Genomic DNA, 14,304 nt, shown 5'->3' with positions numbered 1-14,304 from the left:
ATATATGTGCACGTTTCATTAAATAGCACAGACAACTCTTCCTTGTTTTGTTTTTTTTGTTTTTGTTTTTTTGTAATCCTCCTTTTCTCTTTGTCGGACCATTTTCTGAACTTTTTTTTTTCGAGTGAAAAAAGAAATTTCCCATAAACGCGAACGTTTTCGACCTCTATTGGTCATCCTCAGGCGAGTAGTAAAAATATAAAAAATGAAATTGAAAAATGAAAATAGCGAGATGAAATGAAAAGACGATTAAAAGACGATTAAACGACGATTAAAATCGCTTAAAATCATTAAAATACTCAAAAGCACTTGAGTGTGCCATCCGTTTCATTTTGAGTATGGTTAATCGTTGGTTTATTAATGTGGATTAACAATGCCTCAAAGATTGGCAGGCGAACCTCGCAATATGAGACAGTTAAAATGGCCGTGCTTTTTTTTATTAATATGTCTCTAAATTCAGTTTTAGAGGCGTGGTGTGCTATGAGGTGTTGATAGATTGAACTATTCGGGGAAGACAGGTGACATGTTAAACGACGTGAGATGCTGGTTCGAGTCATGCCAATGTACGAATTATTTTTGAAGACACATTCTCCTATGGGACATTTACAGACGTACACAGCATTTCTAGTTTTCAGCATACTGCCATCGGATATAGGATTATTATTTATTAGTAATTGGCTAGTTTTAAATTTTTTGTAATAAATAATAATTTTGTGAAGTGCGCCTCCCAATCATTGAGGCATTGTTAATCCACATTAATAAACCAACGATTAACCAGACTCAAAACGAAACGGAGGGCACGCTCAAGTGCTTTTGAGTAATTTAGTGATTTTAAGCGATTTTAATCGTCTTTTTATCGTCTTTTCATTTAATCTCGCTATTTTCATTTTTCAATTTCATTTTTTATTTTTTTTATTTTTACTACTCGTCTAGGGATGACCAATGGAGGTCGAAAACGTCCGCGATTGTGGGAAATTTCTTTCACAACTTTAAAAACAGGTTCGGAAAATGGTCCGACAAAGAGAAAAGAAGGATTACAAGAAAAATAAGCAAGAGTTGTCTGTGCTATTCAATGAAACCTGCATAAAAGAAAAAATGCTGCCTAAATATATATATATATATATATATATATATATATGAATGAGAGTTTCAATTATATACAAGACAACATCCTCATATTGTCCTCGGTTCTTCGTTGATAGGTTTGTCAGGACATTCGGACGAGCATATGTTTTACATAGCAAGTAAACCCTGACGAAATATTCAAATTGTTCGAAGTCCAATTAGGTAATTAGGTTTCCCTGAACACCGATATACATTGGCTCATATGAGAGATTGTGCACCTTCTTATAATAATGTATTTTCAAGTTACTTCACTTAGCGCGATAATCCACTACACTAGATGCATTCTTGTCCTGGAATTCAATAAATTCAAGAGATCTCAAGAAACTTATAATTTATCTGATTATTTGGGGTGAGTAAAATTAGTGTTTTTATATGATTTTTTTTACTACCTCAACGTGTGAGAGGTAAAAAAGAAAGTTAATGGAATACTCGGATATCTATATATCTCATCTGAAAAAGTTTCAGTTTCGGAAAAGGGTGTTTGTTTTCTAAGAGTTAAGCCGGTTGCACAATTTGAGACATTTTTTAGAAATTTATTATCCGATTAATCAAATGCCAATTGAAAACCAACCGAGGAATAAATTGTATTTATATCATCAAACTGGTATAAATCAGTCGGTCTAACAGTGTCCAAGGCAGTAGATGGACACAATGTTATTTATTCCCCTCATACGGTGGGAAAGTGGTGACACAAGGGCAAAATAGTGAGATTGAATAGTCAGCACACTCGAGGATGAGAACCCTGGCCCGAAAAATGAGCCTGCCAGGCTCTGTCAGCACTCCTCGCTATGAGCTCTTCCGGGGATTCGCAAAAGAAAAAAAATAAATAACCCTTTCCCAGATTGAATGCAAATTCTGGGATGGTTGGCATCCTCGGACTGCACAGGTGCCTTAACATATCGCGATTAACAGGGGAAAATCCATTTCAGAGATTTTGATGCCGAAGGAAAAAATCCCCCGGTTCGATTAAGTGAACACAAACTTCGTATGTATGTGTATGTGTTTATGTGGGTGTGTGTGCCTGTTTGTGTGTCTGTGTGTGCGTTTTGGATTTTATTACACATTTTTTTCTAACATGCGTGCCGATGGATATCATCACGTGTAAAGGTCGAAAGAGACAAAACAGTTTAGACATTAAACTCTCAGTCAATACGATTTTTATCTAAGCGTATCCCATCGATAGAACAAAGACATCGGATAGGGTGCGCTAGCGTATCTGATGCGAACGCGGGCTGATCGATGCCGTTGGCATTTTTAAACGCAGGAGTGACCATTGCGCAAATGCCGGCCTGAAGTTCATGTTTCAAACCGAACGTCAGCGCCTCTTAATCTCTCAATCAAATCCGTGCACTCACGCAGAGCCGGCTCTACACCCCATTTCTAAACCTCCGAACGAGGTTAAGTTTACTTAGACTGTCCTTCAGATGGAATAGTTTTAGCAACGTTTTGGTTTTCTTACTAAAAAATGTTGCTAGGGAAAAATTATATAGTTCCTATTTATATACGTTTTTGACGTGAAACGGTGATAGTGCCGAACAAAAGTTTCGTGTTTATTCGTGTAAACGCTATCTAATATTTTCAATAAGAAATGTATAAGTTTCTGTTATTACGAAGATTAATAAAAATGTATGCCCATTGCGGCATTCATTTTGGGCTGCTGAAATATTTCTTCTCTAAAATAGATAAATTCCTAGGGAATATTAAATTGAAGAGGCTGTTCCATTACATCTAAATGTCGGTTAAGGGAAATGATGACGTTAGCTTTTGTATTTATTCACACAGCTCTGTTGCTGCCCTTCCAAATAGAGCGTCTGATATTCCTGACGCGTAACTCATCTGGCACTGACCAAATTCAGCATTTCTTAACTATGATGTAATGAAAAACAGTGCGTCAACTTGATTATCCTGCATAATTGAACATATTTATGTACACGTGGTTGGGTTTGATACAAAAACAAAATTGACAAATAGCAAGAAATATACTCCTGGCCTATGCATTTCCTATGTAGAAAACTGATTTTATAATCAAATAGACTTAATTTATCTATATTATATTTCTCTTACTATATCTGATAGTCCGTTGCACATTTTGAAGAAACTATTCGGCAGATCTGGCTGAAACCTGGTATGGTCCTTTGCTATCATAATGTGCAGCTTACGAAGTATTATGGTATTTGTTTGATGCAAAGCTAGGGAGAATAAGAAATAATATGGATTCAATACGGAATTTAGCACAAATTTAAACCATATCCAACGATCAATATGGTATAAAACGTCATTCCAAGTAAATAGCCTATAACTTTTGCCACTTTTTAACGGGCCATAAAAAGTAAAGAAGTTTATATTTGCGTATAAGGCAAGGTTTTTTGGTATAAAATAGTTATAAGAACTGCATTCATTTATGCTTTCTGGACAAACGTAGTCACTCTGCGAAAAGCTGAACTTTCCAAAAGACATTTATAAATCCACACCGTTATCAATCCCTAAATGTATTCTTAACTATGTGCATTACAAGTTATTGTCTTAAAGCCGCAAAATTGTGTTGGCTATATGTTCTAAAATGGTGAACTGTTGTCTCATCTAGGGAGGAGCTGCGAGAGCAACCTTCCCTGGATTCACATTGTTCAAAATCGATTTCAAATCCTAGTAACTAATGTCCTATTCTCGGGAAACAATAGAAGAAACATTGCCAGTCTATCTCTGCTTAATCGTTATTTGGCAAGTGCTCGAGTGAGTTTCAATACATTGTTTCACCTGCAAAACATTCACAGCAAACACTCGTCTAGTTGCAGCAGCCGTCAACAATTCTCCACACTACCTGTGTGTAAAGCTAAATCTAATTCCGTGATAAAAAGTTTCCTTCCTAAAACTGCCCGTTTGTAGAAATCTGTACTGTAGAGCTGCTTTCCAGCTGACTACAACCTGATCATTTTCAAGTTCTTAATGAACCGTCCTTTTAAATAATCAAATCCTATTCGCTATTTCCGCCACTACCTATCATTATGTTGTTGCCCTATTGACCAACTTATATGCATAAGCAATTATCCTCGAGTGGTTCCCATGCTTTGATAAGTGGCGAATCGCTTGCAAAAATAAAGCACGCCTATAAAAATGTTTCATGAAAAAGCGTTTCTGTTTGGTAGATAGATTAGGTTTATCCTGATTTCCATATATTTTTTTTATCCAGTGTGTGAAATATCGGCCGTGTCAACGTGTGCTGCCCCGCCCCCCTTCCACATCAGCACGGGACGTCATTTCTTATTTGTTTATTTTCTATCCGTTCTATTCAATGTGACACCTGCAGATTACGGTTTTATGTCTGACTGGACGATGCAGTGACATTTCCGGTAACAAAAATAAAGAAAACAAATGAAAAATTAAACCGATGGACATTTTTCTATTTTTCCCCTTTTCAATTCTCTCTTCATCTTTCCTTAAAACAAAATGGCTCTTGTCATAAATCTGCTCGATTTTCCGACATGACACAAGTATGGCGGACATCGAGAGAAAAGTCGCATTGTCCACTCATTTAAAGTGTCCATCATGTCTCAATATCAATGATTATAGAACGGTATCCTGTTGTAATCCCTGAAATGCATACATATAAGGCAGCAATATATATATATATATATATATATATATATATATATATATATATATATATATATATATATAGTCTGAGGAAGCTACATGACGGCAAAAAAAAGCGGTCGTGTAGCCGAAACAAAAATGTAACTTAACAGAAAAATATGGTAATAAAAAATAAAAAATAAAAAATAAAACACATATTTGCTCTACAACAGTATTGAGCACTTTCTTCAGGGTTTTATTAATTACCATTTCTACTATATATATATATATATATATATATATATATATATATATATATATATGTATATATATATATATATATAAATGCGTTTGTGTATGTAGATTTGTTGTGTTTTTAAACGATAATACGGTTAACTTAGCGTCTTCACCTTGAAGATCTTATTTCTTAGGAAATCGCCCATAGTTTTATTCAGACATAAAAAAAAAAAAAAATTTAAACGGTAACCTATGGATGTGCATGTTTCGAAGGCCTACCTCTTATCAACAACGCTTGACGGTTTCTAAGATTCCAGGATTCGAACTCCGGACCTTATGTTCAGGAGTTCGCCTTATGTTCAGGAGTCCCGCGTGTAATCCATTACATCACTAAGCCAGAGATAATTTTGATATTCATTTTTATGGTCTATATATTTACGTAGATATTTATGTAGATTTTTTTAATTGATTTCTTAAGGGAATCATAGAAACAGTCAAGCTATGCTGAAGAGAAGCAAGGCCTCGAAACATGCATCCACATAGATTACTGTTGTAAAAATAATAAATAAATAAAAATAACATGCATATATATGTATGTCTATCGTAGGATTACAGATTGTATAATGCTGTAAATCTAAAGTCCAAAGAAATATTAGTATCAATATTTATAAGACACCCTTTAGCAGATAAAGAAAGTTTAATATACGAGATAGAGCTATAATTTAAATGGAAATTCTGAAATAAATTATGTAGAATTACAACAAATAAAACTCAAAAGAATGAATGAGGAACATGATACATTAACTCAACCATGAATTATCCTATCAATCATTTCAAATTTAATGTTCAATTTATGTGCTAATAAGCAAACTTTATAATTACGCGCATCTGTTTTGCTGACATTAACCCCGACGAGATGAGCAATTCATTGGAAATTCATGGATTAAAGAAAAACTTTAAAAAATAAATGTTTATATATATAACACCAAAAGATGAAGAAAGTGAGGAAGCATGGCTGTGGAAAACTTTTTACCCGAATACGATGTCCAGCATGTTTAAAATATACCATTTGTTGTAAAAATCTAATGGATAAACATCTGAAGAAGTTGGTGGGGACAGGATATTTTTACGGAAACATAAATCGTAAAATTGCCACTCATTAATGAAACAGCTGTAATGGAAAAATCCACGAAATAAACGAAGGTTATAAAAAAGAAAACACGAGTCTTTGAATTTTCAACAAAACTTTGCACTATATATATATATATATATATATATATATATATATATATATATATATATATATATGTGTGTGTGTGTGTGTGTGTGTGTGTGTGTGTGTGTGTGTGTGTGTGTGTGTGTGTGTGTGTGCGCGTGTGTGTGTGTGTTAGTGTGTGTGTGTGTATGTATGCATGGAAAATTTGAATGAACTCTCAAATTTATAACATTGCAGAAAATAAATAGCGTCAGTTGATAACACTGGATTATGCATCTGCGCGTGTTCCTGGCTTAACGTAAATTCGTCCCTCTAACTTTCATTCTGTTTTTTTTTCCGGATCCTCTTTTCTCTATATCTGTCTATATATTTATTATTTTAAAAAATAATATATATATATATATATATATATATATATATATATATATATATATATATATATATACCGCTCCCTATGTGGAGGTACCAAATTGGTTGAAGGGAAAATTATTTCCAACTCGCATTTAGGTAAAAATGCACTTTCGTAAATAATTGAATTCATTCCAAACGTATCGCAAAAACAAAAACAAATAACATCTATCTATTTATGTATTTCGCCGACACCATATTTGACTCAACTAAACCTTCCTGACATTCTTCTTTTTTTACAACATTAAAGATAATTCCAGTCAGATTTTTTAAATTGGGAATCTAACATGTCATTTACCAAATCTTTATCAATATACGACAATTCACGTCATAAAAACCCTTACGTGCATTTTATTTGAAAATTTCGAAAAACCAACTGCGTTCCAATAGTCAAAAAGATTCACGTATTTTTTTTTTTTTCGTTTCGAGTGATTGTCAATAAACTTATAATTAAATTGTACGTCAACCGGCAAATTCATATTACTTATTAATATTAATATATGTAAATGCTTCATAACTAATCCTGGATTGCTTTATAGGCTCGAAATTCACTCTGCCATTCAGGCAACATGAGACGAATATTAAGATAATTTTTCTATAAAATAATTAAATCTTACTTTTTTTTTTTAATCTTTTCAGAGTAATAAACCGTTGATGGAGAGAAGGAGACGAGCGCGTATTAACAACTGTTTGACTCAACTTAAAAGTCTTCTCATACAAGACATGAAGAAAGATGTAAGTAAATCCTCTGCATCTTTTCACACATGTATAAAAAAAACAAATAATATCTATCTATCTATCTATCTATCTATCTATCAATCTTTCTATCTATCTATCTATTATATAAAAGTAACTTCGTGTTTTGAGTTCCTTCCTCATAGGAAACGGCTGAGCCTATCTTTTACAAATTTAACATCAATCTAATTTATATATCTGGCAGTGCGCTTAGATATGTTTTGTACATAAATTCACCCAATGAGTGTAAAAAATCAAAAAAAAATCTGATCTTAAAAATAGATTTTCTCTCTTATAGATAAGAAAGAATAATTTTTTGCATGGGAATATTTTGCGTTACACCGACAAGGGAAATAATAAAATTTCAGCAAATCATTTCTTCTTTAAATACAGAGATTTATTATCATATGGTAGAGCATTCGACTACAGATCGCCTGTTCAAGCCCGTGTCTACCTCAACTTTTTATTCTTATTTGTGAATTCAATTCATGATAAAAGAAGATGAACCATTTAAAATCGCCGCAAATCATTTCGTTGTTTTCATATTTTAAAACTAAGCATTAATTTGAAATGACTGTTTAAGAGCATTCATCGTCAAACCCAATTATCAGCTGACGTGATATTGTAAACAAACACAGACGAAAGTTGATGAACGACATCATCATTAATTCATTTTATTTTATTTTATTTTATTTTATTTATTTATTTTTGCGAATTAGTTGACCGGGCGAATTATTCGACGTAACATATAATAATCAATAGCGGACTTATTCTATAATAATATATACGCAATCTACATAAATTAAAATGTTATGTTTAAACGTATTGTATGACCGGGCAACGTCGGGCTGCCAGCTAGTCTTTATATAAAACAAATTTTATGAGAAATTCGCTGTTATTGTGTATTTCTCGCATATCCGTTACTTATACAGTAGCTATATAATTATTTTTTCAGTGAATGAGTGTGGCTACTTAGATATTCGATGTCAAGTACTTGTTGTAGCGGTGTTGTGTCTAGTGTTTCAATTAGGCCGGTTTGGTAGAAGGACACATTCTGTTTTAGTTGCGTTTGTTTGCGGTCCAATCATAACAGCTGACTCTTCTATGATATGTGGCAACTTTTCATCAGTTAACAAAACGACATCATCAGTGTAATCGAGATTGGTAATATTCGTGAAGGAAAAGAGTATTTTTTTTCGGGCAACTCGCCTGATACAATGACGATGATATAATACAGTATTATGTTTTATGTATCATTAATCAGTTATTTATCGATGGAAATAGCTAATAATATTACGAATGACTATTTTAAACCTTTTATTTAAAAAAAAAAAAAATTCCCCAAGGATCGGTATTTCGCCTTCTCATTTTATTATGGGCTTAATCATGAGTAAAATTCAATCACATACGAAACACAAATATAGACACTTGCTATCTAATCTCTATGCTGCGATTGCTATTCATATACTAAGGTTTAATGTATCCTTTATTTCTCTTTATTTTCTATACACATATATAGATCTTATTATAGTTTTGGAAAGACGGATGATAGTCGTAAGCTTGACTAATGCACGTTATATTAAACTAATTTAGTTTCACTCAAAGAGAAGATGGAAGCCTTTCGTGATTTAAAATATCTCTGATTTTTATGAGATTTTAAGAATAGATATTAGAAATCAATTAATAAATATAGCACACATTTAATTTTAATTATGACCATTTAGAGGCATTTTAGTTGACAGAATATGGACATATCCATGCATAAAAATGTTTAAAAATCGAAAATTTGCATTAAAGGGCATTCATTGTGAGAGGATATCTATTACGTAAAATTACCCAGAATTCTATTTCTTCGGATAACCCCTAGTTTCAATTTCAAGTTATATATATATATATATATATATATATATATATATATATATATATATATATATATATATGTATATATATATATATATATATATATATATATACATATATATATGCGTGTGTGTGTGTGTGTGTATGTGTGTAGATGAAACTCCTTAGCCGTGGTAAAGATAATTCATAAAATAGAAGGAAAACTAACAAAAAGTGGAGCTCTCTTCTCTGTGGTCCCCATAACCGAATTGCTACTGTCATCAGTTTAGAGTTAACGAGACAGATAGGTCTTCTGTGTTGCGTGAAGGCAAGCGATCTTAATAATGTTAACTTTGATTAAAAACCAGAGAGTCTCATATAGAAGAATTGTCTCATTAAATGTGCCGTAGGACCCTCCGTACCTCACTTCAAAAGTAGATTGCATGCTATAGAAGCTCACTTCCAATCTAAACAAAGTCAAAATAGATACCTGAAAGAGTTGTCATTTTTCTGTGTATCTTGTCCTTAATACATGAGATCAGAAAACATAAAAAACATATCTGGAAAATGTCACATTCGAGACCAAGCTAACAGCATGTGTGGTTGGGGTGTGATTGTGTGTTATGTGTTTGTATGTGTTCTGTTAGTATGTGTGTTTTTGTATATTGTGTTAGTATGTGTGTTTGTTGGTGATGTGTTTGTATGTGTTCTGTTAGTATGTGTGTTTTTGTATATTGTGTTAGTATGTGTGTTTGTTGGTGATGTGTTTGTCTGTGTTCTTGTTCAAGATGTAAATATAAATTATGTCTTTTCCATGCAATTCTAAGATTAACTCAATTTAAGAATCTATGTGTTTTGCCAATGTTTCAAAAGAACGGCGTTTGTTTATTAACAAATGTTATGGTATGTTCAACGCACCCCTATAAATGCGATGTGCTGTCAATATACTTGGTCCAGATTTTCAGTTTTCTGTTTATACAGATTAATTATTTAACTGCATTGTTTTCTTTTTTTTCTTTTCTAGAATTCGCATATTTCCAAATTAGAAAAAGCAGAAATTCTGGAGTTGACGGTTCGAAAATTAAAAAAGCTCCAAGAATTAATCAACCCTGACGATAGTGAGTATTGTTTGGATTTTTTCTGTCATTTTTTAAATTTATTTTTCTGCCGTGATACAATGAAATACTTGAGTGCTATATACTATAGTTCGCATTTGTATACTTCAGTGTTCAGTGTTTTTCATGAAATTTCATGTTTGAATTTGGTAGGGTTTTTTTTTTATCTCTTTGTCACTATTATTCTCAAAACGATCGTTATCTAGAAATATAGGATCTGTCAGTATCTTATATAAAAGCTAAATAGAATTATAAGTACACCAGGTAAAACAAAAAAAAACGCCGCATTAAGTTTCTTAAGACAATGAATATTATCAGTGAAAATATCTGTGAGTGAATTCTATGATGGAGCAAGTGTTGCGCAGTTTTAACCGAACCTCTTCAAGACGTGAATTGTTTGAATCTTGTGTAGGATTTCTAGGATGACTAGAAACGTCGTCGAAATTAGCAAAGAAAAACTGTTTATATTTCAAGTTTTCCTGTTTTACTATTTGCACCACAAATGATTTATTATTTGCATAACCAACGATTGCTAGTCTAGTCCATACATGTTAGACATGCAACTCGTGGGCTGCATGCGACTTATTGTAAGCTTCGTTGCAGCTCGCATAGAAAGAAACAATAAAAACGCCAAGGGAGGAAAAACCTAAAAATACGAGGGCATCTAAAAGTTGTTACAATTTCTCATCTACCATCGCTTTAAAACAATTTGTTTAACATCGTTTCCACTGATCCAAATCTAGAAGGTCATTGGGATGTTTTTCGAGTTATTTTTATCTTTATTATCAAAGAAATTACAGAGTTTATTAGTAAAACTGAAGACGGATTTTTCCTCATTCATGTCAAAATTTTTCATAGAACTAGGTTGACTTAACATTGGGTTTTTTTGCCTCTGATAAAACTCGGAATTGAGCAGAAATTTGTATGACGTACTTGCAACAAGAGGTTTAAAAACTAAGCCCAAAACATGAAACGTTTTTAAATATAATTGCCATTTGTAAATTATTGTCATTTCTAAACTCCAAAATCTGCACGGAATTTTACTCAGAATTCTTTATTTAATCTACGGGGGTATCATGCTCTAGTTCCATGACAAGATATCATTCCTAAGTAAGCAGTTGCATTTTGAGTGCTGCCCGCACTGAGGACCAAACTTTCAACCCCCAAAAGAGTGAACAACAAAATTTTAATATGTACTTTAAACAGTCATGATTGACGACACAAGAGCATGCTATCTACGATCCTGGATATGACCTTAAACTATATCCGATGGTGAGGCCTCAGCTTGTGGGCTTTGGGGGGTGTGGAGCCACCTGAAATTGCTATTGCTCCCAGATCCACTCTGACCCGGAGTGGTAGTACCTGTTAGGGTCCCAACTATGGGTTGAATAGAAACCGACTCGAAAAAAAAAAATTCTATTAAAAGAATTTCCCTCCAAACAACTAGATTCAGCATTAAATAACCTGAAAAGGGTTGATATGCCGTAAAACAAAAACAACCAACCAACCGTACACTTGATTTAAATACAACATTCCGTTCCATCCAACACTCCACTTGATTTAAATAAATCATTCCGTTCGATATTCCATGCAGATTGTCGAGTTCGACAGAAAGATTCCCGAGCTCGACAAGACAACTGAAAAAGGTCAGAGGTTACATCGACCGAAACGTTGTAAAATTGTTCTCAAGGTAAGAACAGTAATCTGAAGAATTCAAATAATAAGAACGGTATTTTTTTTATTCCAGTATAGAGTGATCCTTTTAGAGGAACGAGATTCTCCATTAAAAACATCGACCTTGCATTACATTTCAAAAAGCAACAAACCTTAAATGTCGAATCACTATTTAGTTTTGCCTTTGTTCTCTTTCAGATGCTGGTTACCACGATCATCCAAGATATCGCGATGGATTTAACGACTGCATCGGCGAAGTCGTTGATTATTTCGGCAAGAAAGACTGCATCAATACCGACTTCCGATCTCGAGTCATCAGCCACTTAAACAACTGCTACAACAACAGGAGTAAAACACCGAACCAAGAAATAACCAACCGATTAGAGAAGGCAGAAGTTAAAACACAGAAAACACACCAAGTCTCAGTTTCGGTCGACTGTAAAACACTGAAGGGACTGTCCTTTAATCACTCAGTTCCTGTGTCCAACGAGGCACGTGACGGTCATCCTAGACCTCTTTGTGTAGTCAATGGTCAGCCGTCTCCCTCCGGAACAGTACAAGCGGTCAGTATTGATCCACAACAGATAGCCGGCCACCGCTCAGTTCAGTTCCATACAAATAATCACCAACAGACAATTTACGACCTCAGTCAAAAACATCTTGAACACAATGAAACAAAATTGGCGGATATTCCATCGAGTACGACGTCTACAATTGTACGTAATTTACCCACCGCTGTCGACATAGCTGAACTTATTCGAAACGGTAACCAAATCACTGGGGTGGACACAAACAATGGAATGCCTATCGCCTTTTTGGTGACCACTCCGTTAGCTATCAAAGCCATCCCATTATACACATCGGTTGATCAATCACAGAGACTAGCTACTTTGTCTCCCACGGGGACTGTCATTGCAACGCCGTCGAGTTCGCCTGTGGGTGGGTTGTTACGGACTCCACAAGAGGGCAACGCCGATTCGTTCGAGATGAAAGTTGATGGCAATATGTCCGATTCTGCATACTCTACGACAGATGAAGGTGCTCTACCGAACGTATCCATACAGAATGTGTGGCGTCCCTGGAACACGCACGAAAATTGAAATCAATTAAAAAGTAAATATCGCCACATGTATTAAAGGATTGACAACCAAGTCGGGACAAATCGTTGATTTATACTCGAGCACTTGACGGATAGAACTTGAGCTCTTGTTAGTGGTTGCCTGAATGGTTTAATGAATAACGTCGTGAACAATATGGAATGACCAAAACCTTGCCACACATATAATGGTTAATAAAATTTACAGTATTTTCTGCGGTCCAAATGTAATTGGTACAGATTAACTCAAGCGTGCGCTTAACTTGTCCATCGAGTTCCAGATATAAATACCCAACCATCTTTATCTTTTTTGCCGTTCAATGATATGCAAGAGACTTCGATGATCCTCTCATCAGTAAAGTAAATTTTATATTATCGCTCTGTACATCCTGTCACGCTGACTTTATATAATACCCGATCTATATTGTCTATTGGCTAATACCGATGCGAAATATATGAACGGTTCATTTCTTCTCGGCAATGATTAACACATAATTTATGTCTAATGAATTGTGTACGATTAAAATAACAAGAGGAAGAGTTTGTATTTCATTTCAAAAGAAAAAAAACAAAACAAATTAAGCATCAATTTTCATAAGAGCATCTTCCAAATGTCAGTTATTGTTCATAAAAAAATACGAAACTAAAATAAGTATATTAAAATTTACTGAGTAAATCTCACTGTAAAACGGAATTAAGTTATTATTTTATACCAAAAAAGCCGTGGAAAACATTATTGACTAAAAATATCGTTGTCAGCCGTAGAATTAAAACTTTGCTATGGAGTTTGCATAAAATTCCTCATTTGTTGTAACGGATATAACTGTGATTTCATTGAACACAGAAACGCATCCCTAAATAACTTGGAACTTTTTTTACTAAAGAGTCACCACTTGTGAAAGCTCAAAAGCCCATCGAGGATTAAGGTCAACGAGTTTCAGTTGAACGGTGATAAAACACCGTGATTGGTAATGATGGTTTTATGACTTAAGACTACAGCTCAACAACTATTTGTTTACATTGGATTTGAAAACAACAATGTTGTAGTCAGTTGAGGTTTGAAATGCAATGAAACATGATTATAAATGTGATTTCAAGGAACAAACAACAAATAAATAACAGAGAACTTTTATTATTTTTTTAATGAATTAATCATTTGTCACGGCACAAATACCATTCGAGGATAAGAGCTAATGAGTGCAATGTGAATGGTGAGACAACGCCTAGGTGAATGGTAATGATGATAAAAATCTGGTAGAATTTGATTATGCAGACAGATGGTTAAACAA

At 33.9% G+C, this 14,304-nt stretch overlaps 1 protein-coding gene across 1 annotated transcript in view; it reads left to right on the top strand.

The window, feature by feature from the left end:
- LOC145299745 (uncharacterized) overlaps positions 1-13,735 on the top strand; it is a 31,881-nt gene extending 18,146 nt beyond the window's left edge. Inside the window, exons 2-4 of the mRNA XM_080144429.1 lie at positions 7,196-7,291; positions 10,155-10,248; positions 12,118-13,735. Of these exons, the coding sequence (XP_080000555.1) occupies positions 7,196-7,291; positions 10,155-10,248; positions 12,118-13,019 (1,092 nt within the window). The 3' untranslated portion in view covers positions 13,020-13,735. The remainder of the gene's footprint in view (positions 1-7,195; positions 7,292-10,154; positions 10,249-12,117) is intronic.
- The last annotated feature ends 569 nt before the right edge of the window (positions 13,736-14,304 follow it).

This window comes from Euprymna scolopes, chromosome 2 (genome assembly GCF_053919585.1).
Source record: "Euprymna scolopes isolate OS-2025 chromosome 2, ASM5391958v1, whole genome shotgun sequence".
Taxonomy (NCBI): Eukaryota; Metazoa; Mollusca; class Cephalopoda; order Sepiida; family Sepiolidae; genus Euprymna; species Euprymna scolopes.
This window is presented reverse-complemented; position numbering and strand designations above follow the sequence as displayed.